The sequence below is a fragment of the Ailuropoda melanoleuca genome, chromosome 8, assembly GCF_002007445.2.
Source record: "Ailuropoda melanoleuca isolate Jingjing chromosome 8, ASM200744v2, whole genome shotgun sequence".
Classification (NCBI taxonomy): domain Eukaryota; kingdom Metazoa; phylum Chordata; class Mammalia; order Carnivora; family Ursidae; genus Ailuropoda; species Ailuropoda melanoleuca.
Genome location: NC_048225.1, coordinates 19,385,771 through 19,398,441, shown reverse-complemented (window position 1 = coordinate 19,398,441; position 12,671 = coordinate 19,385,771). Strand labels below are relative to the sequence as shown.

The 12,671-nt window shown below is 39.9% G+C and overlaps 2 protein-coding genes across 2 annotated transcripts; both read right to left on the bottom strand.

The window, feature by feature from the left end:
- Positions 1–1,982: 1,982 nt before the first annotated feature.
- Positions 1,983–2,915, bottom strand: LOC100468628 (olfactory receptor 149-like). Its single transcript, XM_002928190.4, has one exon. The coding sequence runs from the start codon at positions 2,913–2,915 to the stop codon at positions 1,983–1,985; it is 933 nt and encodes a 310-aa protein (XP_002928236.2).
- Positions 2,916–11,031: 8,116 nt separating this feature from the next.
- Positions 11,032–11,997, bottom strand: LOC100471146 (olfactory receptor 8G5-like). Its single transcript, XM_002928199.3, has one exon. It carries the CDS (start codon positions 11,965–11,967, stop codon positions 11,032–11,034), a length of 936 nt encoding a protein of 311 aa, XP_002928245.3. The 5' UTR covers positions 11,968–11,997.
- Positions 11,998–12,671: the final 674 nt, after the last annotated feature.

The window sequence follows — 12,671 nt, the reverse complement described above, 5'->3', positions numbered from 1 at the left end:
TTCAACTTCTATCACACACCGTACACAAAAATAAACCCCAAATAGGCCATAGACTCAAACANAAAGATGTACTATAAAGCTACAGGACAAAAGAATGGTAATGGCAAAAGGATACACATAGGGGACAATGGAAAAGAACAGAAAGTCCAAGAGGAAATGTGTATTTGTACAAGTGATTTTTGACAAAGGTGCCAAAGTTATTCAGTGGGAGAACAGAACTGTTTAGCAACTTAATTTATACATGAAAAAAAATGCACTTCAACTTCTATCACACACCGTACACAAAAATAAACCCCAAATAGGCCATAGACCCAAACACAAAAGCTATAACTGTATTTTGTACTTCTAGAATAAGATGTAGGAGAAAATATAACTTTAAAGTAGATTTTTTTAGAGAAACTCTAAGTGCTATTAAACAAATAAAAATAGATAATGACTTGATCAAAATTAAAACTTTTTAAAACACCATTAAGGAAATGAAAAAGCAAGCCAACTGAGGGCTTCAGAGGGGAGGGGGTGGGGGAATGGGATAGGCCGGTGATGGGTATTAAGGAGGGCACGTATTGCACGGTGCACTGGGTGTTATACGTAAGTAACGAATCATGGAACTTTATATCAAAAACTAGGGATGTACTGTATGGTGACTAACATAATATAATAAAAAATATTTTATAATAATATTAAAATAAAATAAAATAAAAGAGAATTAAAAAAAAGAAAGAAAAAGCAAGCCAAAAAATACTGACACACATAGCTGGCAAATGACATATCCAGAATATACATGCAGTCCCTGACTTACAATGGTTTGACTTAAGATTTTTTAGCTTTATTATGGTGCAAAATGCATACGCATCCAATGGAAACTGAANATATCAAAAACTAGGGATGTACTGTATAGTGACTAACATAATATAATAAAAAATATTTTATAATAATATTAAAATAAAAGAGAATTAAAAAAAAAGAAAGAAAAAGCAAGTCAAAACTACTGACACATATAGCTGGCAAATGACATATCCAGAATATACATGCAGTCCCTGACTTACAATGGTTTGACTTAAGATTTTTTAGCTTTATTATGGTGCAAAATGCATACGCATCCAATGGAAACTGAAAGTTGAATTCTAAATTTTGATCTCCTGAGCTAGCAATATGCTGTGTGATACTCTCTAGTGATGATGGACAGTGGGAACATGCTGTAACTTCCAGTCAGCCACACGCCATGAACATAAACAACCAATACTGTTACAAACAATTCTGTGCCCATTCTACCGTTCTGTTTTTCACTTTCAGTACAATATTCAATACATGACGTGAGATATTCAGCACTCTATTATAAAATAGGGTTTGTATTAGATGATTTTGCCCATTTGTGGGCTAATGTAAGGGTTCTTTTTCTTTTTTTGTTTTTATAATAATTTTTTATTCTGTTATGTTTATCACCATACAGTACATCCCTAGTTTTTGATGTAGTGTTCCATGATTCATTGTTTGCATATAACTCCCAGTGCACCATGCAATACGTGCCCTCCTTAATACCCATCACCGGCCTATCCCAATCCCCCACCCCCCTCCCCTCTGAAGCCCTCAGTTTGTTTCCCAGAGTCCATAGTCTCTCATGGTTCATTCTCCCTTCTGTTTAACCACCCTTCACTGAGGCCACACTGCCTCAGTTAAGTGCTGGAGAAGGTGCCACCCAAATTCTGAATTCTGAAGAAAGTTCCACCCTTGTACTGGAGAAACCAAAAGAAGCCAAGCAATGGTGGAAAAATGTATGCTCTGTAGGGTCCTGGCAGGAGAGCCAAACTAGAAGCCAGGAAGAACAATTCATTCTCTCCAAGTGCCCTCTGCTGACAAGACTTAGCACTTTAGCTTCTTTACCTGCAAAAGGAATATTGATAACATGTGTACTCTATCACACAAAAGGAAATACCTTTGCAAGCAGCGTGGTGATGATATTAAAGTATAGCTACTAATCTCTCTCACTTCTCAGGAAGGAAGGCTACTCGCTGTAGCACCTTCCTCAGAGAATATTTTACTTCTTTATTCCTAAGGCTGTAGATCAAGGGGTTCAGCATGGGGGTGACCAGGTTATTCAGGACCTGAACAGTCGCATTGAGCCAGGGATTGGGGCTGGGCTGCAGGTAGATGAGGACCACTGGCATAAAGGAGAGGAGGATGGCAGTGAGGTGGGCACTGCAGGTCGAGAAGGCACGGCGCCGGCCCTCCGCGGAGCGGATCTGCAGGATGGAGCAGACAATGCGGCTGTAGGAGGTGAGGATGAGAAGGAAGCAGCTGAGGGGCATGAGGCCCACACTGACGAACCCCACCGTCTCCAGGGCTGAGGTATCAGCACAGGCCAGCTTCAGCATCACCGGGATATCACAGAAGAAATAGTCCACCTCGTTGGGGCCACAGTAGGGCAACTGGAAGGTGAGAGCGGTCAGAAAGGTGGCCTGGATGCAGCCAAAAAAGGAGGTCCCCACGGCCAGGATGGCACACGCTCTGTGGCTCATGATCACGGTGTAGCGCAGAGGGTCACAGATGGCGACGAAGCGGTCATAGGCCATCACGGTGTACAGGAAGCACTCCGTACAGCCCAGGAAGTGGTAAAAGAAGAGCTGCGACACGCAGCCTGCATAGGAGATGACCCGGCTGCTCCCCGAGAGGTGGAAGAGCATCTTGGGGGAACTCACAGAAGGGAAGAATATGTCACACACAGACAGTTGACACAGGAAGAAGTACATGGGGGTGTGGAGCCGAGGGGAGGAGACAATCGCCAGGAGGATGAGCAGGTTCCCCATAAGAGTGAAGGTGTACAAGCCCAAAAACAGGACGAAGAGCACGGTCTCCAGACCCTCGGTGTGTGGGATGCCCAGCAGGACAAATTCAGTCACTGCGGAGAGATTCCTCATCTTTGTCAGATGTTGGACTTCACAAAAGAACTTAGGTGTCCAAAGTGTGAACGCTGGTGTAAAACTGAGAAGCTCTCTGATGAATGTTTTGGTTTCATGCTTTAACAATCAGTAATCAACCTTATGTAAAGGCATTTCTACATAAAAAGATAAAGAATCAAAATTCTTGACTATATTCTGAAAACTCTGGTTTTAACCAAGTTGGATTAAGTTCACTGTATTCTCTTACCCACAGATTACAATTAAAAGCTCTGGAAGTGAGGCACCTGGGTAGCTCGATTGGTTAAGCAGCCATCTCTTGATTTCAGCTCAGGTCATGATTTCAAGTTCCTGGAATTGAGCTCCCCATCAGGCACCTCGCTTAGGGGGGAGTCTGCTTGAGGATTCTCTCTCCCCCTGCCGCTACCCCTACCCCTGTTTGCTCTGTCTCTCTCTCAAATAAATAAATAAATCTTTTTAAAAAATTAAAAATAAAATAAAAACCCTGGAGGGGCATCTGGCTGGTGGAAGATAATGCGACTCTGATCTCAAGATTTTGAGTTCAAGCCCCATGTTGCATGTAGAGATTACTAAAATAAATAAAACTTAGGGGAAAAAAACACCCTGGACAAAATACAAAATGCATTTACCTAAAAACTCTGGAAAGTAAACAGAAGGAAGCAGATTGTGAAAGAGACAAAACCTGGAGAAGCCCCCACAGATGTGTTTCTACTTTTTCCTCTTTTCTCTTGTGCTTTTGAGCTGAGAAGGGGTGGAGGTCACAATTACAGAATTGTGTGGTGGCTGCTCCAGATGCAGAAATTCTGATAGATAACCCATCTTTTTGACTGGAGAACCTGATAAAAGGTGTTTCCATGATCAAAGAATGTGAGGGAATTCCTGTTTTTTTTCCCTCTCTCTCTTTTTTCTTCCAGTCCTGCCCCAAGGCAATTCTGTAATTATGTGACAGCAGTATGAGCAATAAAAATTTGGAGACAAATTCCAATTTCTGGACAGAGGAGTCTCACACTGAAGAGAGAGAGGAAGATAATATTTGTGTAAAAGCAAATATATGCGACTGTATATTTATGGTGTATTTTGAATGTTTGTTATACTTTTAATAAGGCTGTTAACTTAAGGAAAGGAAGAGGTAGAAAGAAANAGAGAGATTCCTCATCTTTGTCAGATGTTGGACTTCACAAAAGAACTTAGGTGTCCAAAGAGTGAACGCTGGTGTAAAACTGAGAAGCTCTCTGATGAATGTTTTGGTTTCACGCTTTAACAATCAGTAATCAACCTTATGTAAAGGCATTTCTACATAAAAAGATAAAGAATCAAAATTCTTGACTATATTCTGAAAACTCTGGTTTTAACCAAGTTGGATTAAGTTCACTGTATTCTCTTACCCACAGATTACAATTAAAAGCTCTGGAAGTGAGGCACCTGGGTAGCTCGATTGGTTAAGCAGCCATCTCTTGATTTCAGCTCAGGTCATGATTTCAAGTTCCTGGAATTGAGCTCCCCATCAGGCACCTCGCTTAGGGGGGAGTCTGCTTGAGGATTCTCTCTCCCCCTGCCGCTACCCCTACCCCTGTTTGCTCTGTCTCTCTCTCAAATAAATAAATAAATCTTTTTAAAAAATTAAAAATAAAATAAAAACCCTGGAGGGGCATCTGGCTGGTGGAAGACAATGCGACTCTGATCTCAAGATTTTGAGTTCAAGCCCCATGTTGCATGTAGAGATTACTAAAATAAATAAAACTTAGGGGAAAAAAACACCCTGGACAAAATACAAAATGCATTTACCTAAAAACTCTGGAAAGTAAACAGAAGGAAGCAGATTGTGAAAGAGACAAAACCTGGAGAAGCCCCCACAGATGTGTTTCTACTTTTTCCTCTTTTCTCTTGTGCTTTTGAGCTGAGAAGGGGTGGAGGTCACAATTACAGAATTGTGTGGTGGCTGCTCCAGATGCAGAAATTCTGATAGATAACCCATCTTTTTGACTGGAGAACCTGATAAAAGGTGTTTCCATGATCAAAGAATGTGAGGGAATTCCTGTTTTTTTTCCCTCTCTCTCTTTTTTCTTCCAGTCCTGCCCCAAGGCAATTCTGTAATTATGTGACAGCAGTATGAGCAATAAAAATTTGGAGACAAATTCCAATTTCTGGACAGAGGAGTCTCACACTGAAGAGAGAGAGGAAGATAATATTTGTGTAAAAGCAAATATATGCGACTGTATATTTATGGTGTATTTTGAATGTTTGTTATACTTTTAATAAGGCTGTTAACTTAAGGAAAGGAAGAGGTAGAAAGAAAACAACTCCAAACCAACATGTAGTTACTAGATGCAGAGAAAAATGAAGACTCCAAAGAAAGAGTCAGTGACATCCTGAAAAAAAAAAAAGTCATCTGTGTTTACAAGCACCTTGTTTCTTGTTACTCACTCTAGACATACTAGAAGACTCTCTGTGTGAACTTCTGACTTAATTGGACTCTGTCCTTGAAGAAGGTTCATCAGAGCCTCACCCTGGAAACCTTCCTCCTTTGGTCAGTGAAGACTCCGAGTTCTCTGATCCTTGGCTGTGACTGGGCACAATGATTAATTTGCCCTTTCAGGTACGATCTCTAAGACAATGAGTCCATGATCCTCTTGATTTCTAAGTCCGTTTCAAGTAAGAATCATCTTCAAGAACTAAAAATGCAGCAGCTCCCAACAATTGAATCCCAACACTTCAGTGGATAAGAAGCCGAAGGTGTCATAATGTGACAGGCGAGAAAAAATCTGGACACTCACATTGTTCACAGGGAACATGGTGGAATTTTCTGCAGTATGATAACAAGATAACCCAAGTCATGTTCTCTGGTTCCCAGAAGAACACAGCATATCACAGCCACAGGAGATGAGATTAGGTGTTTATAAAAGAAGGTGCCAAGAGCATATACCATCAAGGCTTGAACACACTCATTCCCTCTGGATCATCTCCTTCAGATCCCTTTGGGCATTTCTCATGATTCAGTCAGTGGTAGCTCCGAGGGAGCAATTAGATTAAAGATCATAACATTTACCCCCAAAACAAAATAATAATAGATTTGAAATGGAAAAATATCTTCATCCCTTCTAAGTCTGCTTGCCTAGAAAATGGACCCCAAAACTGACTTCAAGGCTTCAGGCTAAGTACTTTTTTTTGCCTCCCATATTTGCCTGTCTTTACATGCAGTAATATGGCAACACCCTATTTTCAAGTATTTAAGCATTTCTAGGAATATGTAGATATCTACAATGAGTATCACTGTTGCAGACAGGTTGTAATAAATAATAAGGAATTATTTAATTATTATCTTACATGTTTTTTCTAGCAAGTGCACCTTCCAAAACGGCATTAATAAACTAAGTACATTTAAAGAGAAATATAAATTGGTAGTGTCTTTAAACCATCCCAGAGGAACATGGTTTGATAAAAATAACAATAATATGGATTCATCACTTGCCAGGTACTATGCTAATTTATTTTTATGTTCTTTTATGTTTAAATTTAAGTCTCAAAACAACCTTATTAAGTAGGAGAGGAATAAAAGCACCAAGAATTTTAGAACTTGGGGCGCCTGGGTGGCACAGCAGTTAAGCGTATGCCTTCAGCTCAGGGCGTGATCCTGGCGTTCCGGGATCGAGCCCCACATCAGGCTCCTCTGCTATGAGCCTGCTTCTTCCTCTCCCACTACCCCTGCTTGTGTTCCCTCTCTCGCTGGCTGTCTCTATCTCTGTCCAATAAATAAAAAAATCTTAAAAAAAAAAATTTTAGAACTTGATCACATAGCTAGAAAGTGACTGAGCTGAGATTAAATCCCAGGTCTGATTCCAGACCAAAGCCTTAAGTTCTTCCACTGGGAAAGCTCCTGGGGCATTTTGATTAGAAAAGCAGAAATATGGCACTTGTTTTTAAATTCCTGAGGAGCTGCTCTACTGAATTTTTGTGTGCTTTTTCATGGTGAAAAACCAGTAAAATAGAATGGAACTAATAAAAAGTTAGATTTCATTTCAGTATAAAAAAAATTAATGGGATAAGATGCCTTGTGAAGGATTGAGTTTTTATCACTATAAGAGTTTAAGTATGAGTAAAATGACATTTTTGCAGGGCTGTGATAACCTTGTATCACTAATCTGATTGCAAGATTATACTACATACTTCCTTAATGTCCTTTATAATTTTGAGATTCTTTGATTTTATTATGTTGTTCATCTTTTCAAATATATCTGAGAAGGTACAATAAAGCTTAACAAATGGTTCTTCTATTGAAGAGGGATGAGACCCCCCAAAGAAGAGGCCTCTGAGCATAATTGGTCTGGGCCCAAATGCAAAATTCAGTGGTTATGAAGATAGCAGTGTTTGTCTTGTAACACTGAGCATATCTGGCTTACCAAGACATTAACTTGGTAATGGTAAGACTGGCATTCTCAGTATCTTGGTGCCAAACATATGGAATAAATTCATACTTGTTTTCTAGAATATACTATCGCTACACATCAAAAATAAAGCAAACTCACAAGATAACCTAAGTATCACATATCCTTAACAAAAAAGGAATATTAAAAAAATGACCTAANTATCCTTAACAAAAAAGGAATATTAAAAAAATGACCTAAAATTGAAGGGAATTCAGGATGTCACTAAATCTAGGTAATGAATTATAGTAGGTCAGAGGATTTTTATTTGTTAAAAATTCCATTTAGGAAACGCAAGTAAAAGAAATAAGCACAAAGCATGGTTTGTAATATTCTCTGATTATACACTTTTACCCCAGAAGTTGGCACTTCACACACCTCACCCCATTTCACTTTTATGCCTCCTTTTTAAATAGTTGCAAAGAGTGACATGGCTGCGAGAACTCTTCAGTCCATTATGGGGTGGTATGGAGGAGGAGGAGGAGATAGCTGAAGAGAAGGTTTGAGCAGAGAAGTAAAGGGCAACTCCCCCAAGGTCGTGTCTTGGAGTCTGAGCAGGAGAAGACCCTCGAAATGAGCATTTATATGTGGTTTTTTGGATGTCACTGGATAGGAGATTTTACTAACATTGGGATGGAACACAAAATAAGTGGCTTCATAGATAGCAAAGCACTAGCTGGAGATGTTGGTGGTTGAAGGAAACTCAGTGATAATGATCACTTGGGTCTATGAACAGATGACTTTGAGATTTTCAGTGTCTCACTGATCATGAGCCCAGTGGTTTTATGGTTTGTGTGCAAGAGTATCATTCACATCCAGCTAACCCTGAGGTTGCCCATCCACTAAGATAAAATGTCTCTGAATCTCTTCTTCCAGAATTGTTCCAGATTCTTCCAGGGATTGTTGGGAGCCTATTGCTCACTCAAACTAGGGGTCATTTTCTAAAGGAGGTTCTCTGTTTCTCCTGAAGCTTACCTCTTTACCTCTCTCACTGTCTAGCTTGTATGTAGACTAGCATGCACAAGGACATGTGCATTTAACCTTAGAAAATTAAAGAACTCTACAGGTGTTAGCAGTTAGCATGGTAACATATAGCAAAAGAGAACATAATTCTGACTGAGCAAAAAATTAGTGATATAGCAGAAGTAATGAATATAGAGAAACCAGAAATCTTATGATTTTGCCCTAACTTCACCACGTTTGTTTTATGAGCTTAGAATATAAAAGAGAGGGGCGCCTGGGTGGCTCAGTCATTAAGCATCTGCCTTCGGCTCAGGGCGTGATCCTGGAGTCCTGGGATCAAGCCCCACATCAGGCTCCTCTGCTGGGAGCCTGCTTCTTCCTCTCCCACTCCCCCTGCTTGTGCTCCCTCTCTCACTGGCTGTCTCTCTCTCTGTCGAATGAATAAATAAAATCTTAAAAAAAAAAAAAGAAAGAAAAGAGAGGGGTGCCTGGGTGGTTCAGTTGGTTGGGCATCTGACCCTTGGTTTTGGATCATGAGGTCGTGATCTCAGGGTAGTGGGATCAAGCCCTGCATTGGGCTCCACACTCATCAGGGAGTCTGCTTCAGATTCTCTCTTCCTCTCCCTCTTCCCCTCCTGCCCCCATTCTCTCTCTCTCAAATCAGTAAATAAATACTTTAAGAAAAAAAATGAAAGAGAAAGTGCCTAGGAGGTAAGTTGAAGTCAGAGAAGGCCTCTGAGCTTGACTGGTCTGGACTCAAATGCAAAGTTAGGTGGAGACACACACACACGAGTGTACACACACACACACACACACACACACACACACACACACTGGAATACTACTCAGCCATAAAAAAGGATGATATCTTGCCATTTGGGACAATATAAGTGGACCTGGAGTGTCTTCTGCTAAGTGAAATGAGTCAGACATAGAAAAACAAATATGATATGATTTCACTTATATGTGGAATCTTAAAAAAAAAACAAAAACAAAAAAAGCAGAACCAGACCCATAAATACAGAAAACAAATGGATAGTTGCCAGAGGGGAGGAGGTGGGGGGGTGGGAAAAATGAATGAAGGCTGAGAGGGAGATTCAGGTGTCCAGTTATGAAATGAATAAGTCACAGGAATGAAAGGTACAGTATAGGGAATATAGTCAATGGTATTGTATTAGTGTTGTATGGTGAGAGATGGTAGTTACACTTGTGGTGAGCATACCATAACATATAGAGTTGTCAAATCACTACGTTGTACACCTGAAAATAATGTAATGTATGTTAACTGTACCCAAATAAAAAATAATAATAATAAAAATAAATAAAAGGGGGGATAATCAAAGAACAAAAGTTAAAAAAACAAGAGAGTTATACACAACTGATAAATTATTGAACACTACGTCTGAAACTAATGATGTACTATATGTTGGTTAATTGAATTTAAATTTAAAAAAAAAGAAGAGTAAAATGTATCTGCTGGAGGCAGTAACCAAGGCTTTATATTTAAATATTAAATAGCAAAGGATTTCCTCTCTGCCAGCATGAGGTGAAATTATTTGGGTAGTGTGGCCTAGATGGGGTTGTCTGGGGTTCAGATTCCATTCTACCACATGATTTGCCATGTTGACCCATTAGATTTCAAATCTACTTAATTTTGTTTAGTCTCTAAGGCTGCATGCTTGAATTCAAGAATAAATTAGGCTTGCTTTAGGGACTCCTTGCTTGTTGATGGGACTTAATGACAAAAAAAATCAGATATTTACAAGTTACGGTATCTGTGATGTGATTTACAACAGAACAAACTCAGGACTAGTATTTCTTAACCCTTGTATAGAAACAACAAAGAATGTTACCAGTTATCTTAAAGATCCTTAAAGAATTCTCCAAAGTTACGTTTAATTGATTTGAACCAGAACCAGAAAGCCATATATATCATTTTAAGGGGTTAGTGGGCAAAGACTGCATTAGATAAATGCTGGGTTTCATATAAATATTTTATAGAGGAAAAGTAATTACCAAGAAAATTATCAGGGACCTACTAGGTAGCCGGCATTATGCTATTTGGAGATATGGACGTGAACCATATGTACCGGGGTCTCCCTGGATGGAGCTTACAGTCTAGTGTGGACCTGAACAATAAACAGACCATTACAAACTGGAATAATAGGTATCACAGCAGCAGGATATTGGATTGGGCACAATAACAACACATTCATGGGTCTGTAACTCAGATTTTAAAATTCTGATTAGGTCTCTTATGCATAAAATAGAGGAAATAATTCAGAAAAAGGAGATATGGGGTAGGATGTGGTGGGAAAGACTAGAGATATGCAAAAGCTAAAGTTTACATCATTATATTGTTATGATTTTTATTTTCTTTGCACAGAAAAAAGGAGATTTTTAACCACTGCTAGAAGATACTTTCATTATGGTTGAGAACTGAGTTTTTATCAGCTGTACAAAGGACAAGGGGAGGAGGTGATGTAATGGCCTTAGTGAGTGGGTCCATGTATCCATATCATCCTTAGTACTTCTAGTCTGTGTCTCATAGATACTCATGAGAGCAAAATCCAGGGAGCAGTGACATCAAAAGGCCACAGGGGTAGGAAATAATGTCGATAGAATCCCACTAAATGAGGATATGTGTTGACAAATGAGCTAAAATTAAACATATCAATTCATATAATGTAAAAGGCAATGAGACTAATAAAAGATCCTCATGTTATTTCTGATCACAAGAATACTCTTTTCTCTAACATTATCTTCAGGGCAAATTTGACATCCTTATTCCGCAGGCTATAGATCAGGGGGTTCAGCATGGGCACAATGATGGTATAAAACACAGAGGACACTTTCCCTTGGTCCATGGAGCTCACAGAGGATGGCTGCAGGTACATGAATGCAGCAGATCCATAGAAGACAGCAACAGCTGAGATGTGGGAGCTGCAGGTGCTGAAGGCTTTGGACCTGCCCTCAGTGGAGCGGATGCGGAGGATGCTGGAGAGGATGAGGATGTAGGAGGCAAGGATCATCAGGCTGGGGGCAAGGATATTAATGGCACTAAAGACTAGAATCAGTAATTCATTGACATGGGTATTAGAACAGGAGAGTTTTAAGAGGGAAAGAAGATCACAGAAATAATGGTTGATCACATCAAATTTGCAGAAATGAACCTTAAACATGCAGCCTGTATGAACAGATGCACAAACCAGGGCTATAAGATATACTCCCAAAATCAGGGAGAAACAAGCCTGATGGGACATGATGATATTATAAAGCAGGGGGCTACAGATGGCAGCATAGCGGTCATATGCCATTGCTGCTAACATGTAACACTCTGAAATAGCAAGAACAAGGAAGAAATAGAGCTGAGTCATGCATTCAGGGTAAGAGATAACATTCCTCTCTGTCACAAAGTTCTCCAGCATTTTGGGGGTAATGACAGTGGAATGGCAGAGATCGATGAAGGACAAGCTACTGAGGAAGTAGTACATGGGGGTGTGCAAGTGAGTGCTGAGCCCTATCAGCGTGATCATGCCCAGGTTCCCCACCACCGTGACCACATAGATCCCTAGGAAGAGGAAGAAAAGGGGCAGCTGGAGTTCTGGTTTCTCTGTTAGCCCAGTGAGGATGAACTCAGTCACTGTGGAATGATTTCCTGCTGTCATTTTCCTCTGAATAGTTTCTGAAAGGGAGAGAAAAAAACCACGGTTGTTGGAAAGAACTTCACTATTCTTCTTATTTCGAGTAGGGTACCCCATGTAGATGATTCATGGTTTAGATATCCTTTTGGTCTATAGGATCATTTAACTCTGGGTCAGTTTATGTAAGTAGAGTTCACTTGAATGTTTAGCGATTTAATGTTTAGTAAGCCGCATTTCCAAACATAATGTATGTATTTCATATAAAAAGAACTGCTTTGGTGGCCTGCGTGGCTCAATCGGTTAAGCATCTGCCTTCAGCTCGTGTCATGATCCTGGGGTCCTGGGGTCCAGGACCCTGGGATCAAGCCCTGCATTGGGCTTCCTGCTTTGTGGGGAGACTGCTTCTCCCTCTCCCTCTGCCTGCCACTCCCCCTGCTTGTGCCCACTCTCTCTTTCTCTCTCTGTCAAATAAATAAAGTTTAAAAAAAAATAGTGTTTGTAATCACTGAAAATTTGCTAAGTGTCTGTTTCCTATTTTTAACATTTCAATGAGCATCAAGCCAATATTTCTTTCTTTTTTTTATAATAATTTTTTATTATGTTGTTAGTCACCATACAGTACATCCTTAGTTTTTGATGTAATGTTCCATGATTCATTGTTTGCATATAACACCCAGTGCTTCATGCAATATGCGCCCTCCTTAATATCCGTCACCAGCCTATCCCAA

Coding starts and splice junctions, on each gene's coding strand:
- LOC100471146 (XM_002928199.3), bottom strand. CDS start 11,967: ATGACAGCAGGAAATCATTCCACAGTGACTGAGTTCATCCTCACTGGG.
- LOC100468628 (XM_002928190.4), bottom strand. CDS start 2,915: ATGAGGAATCTCTCCGCAGTGACTGAATTTGTCCTGCTGGGCATCCCA.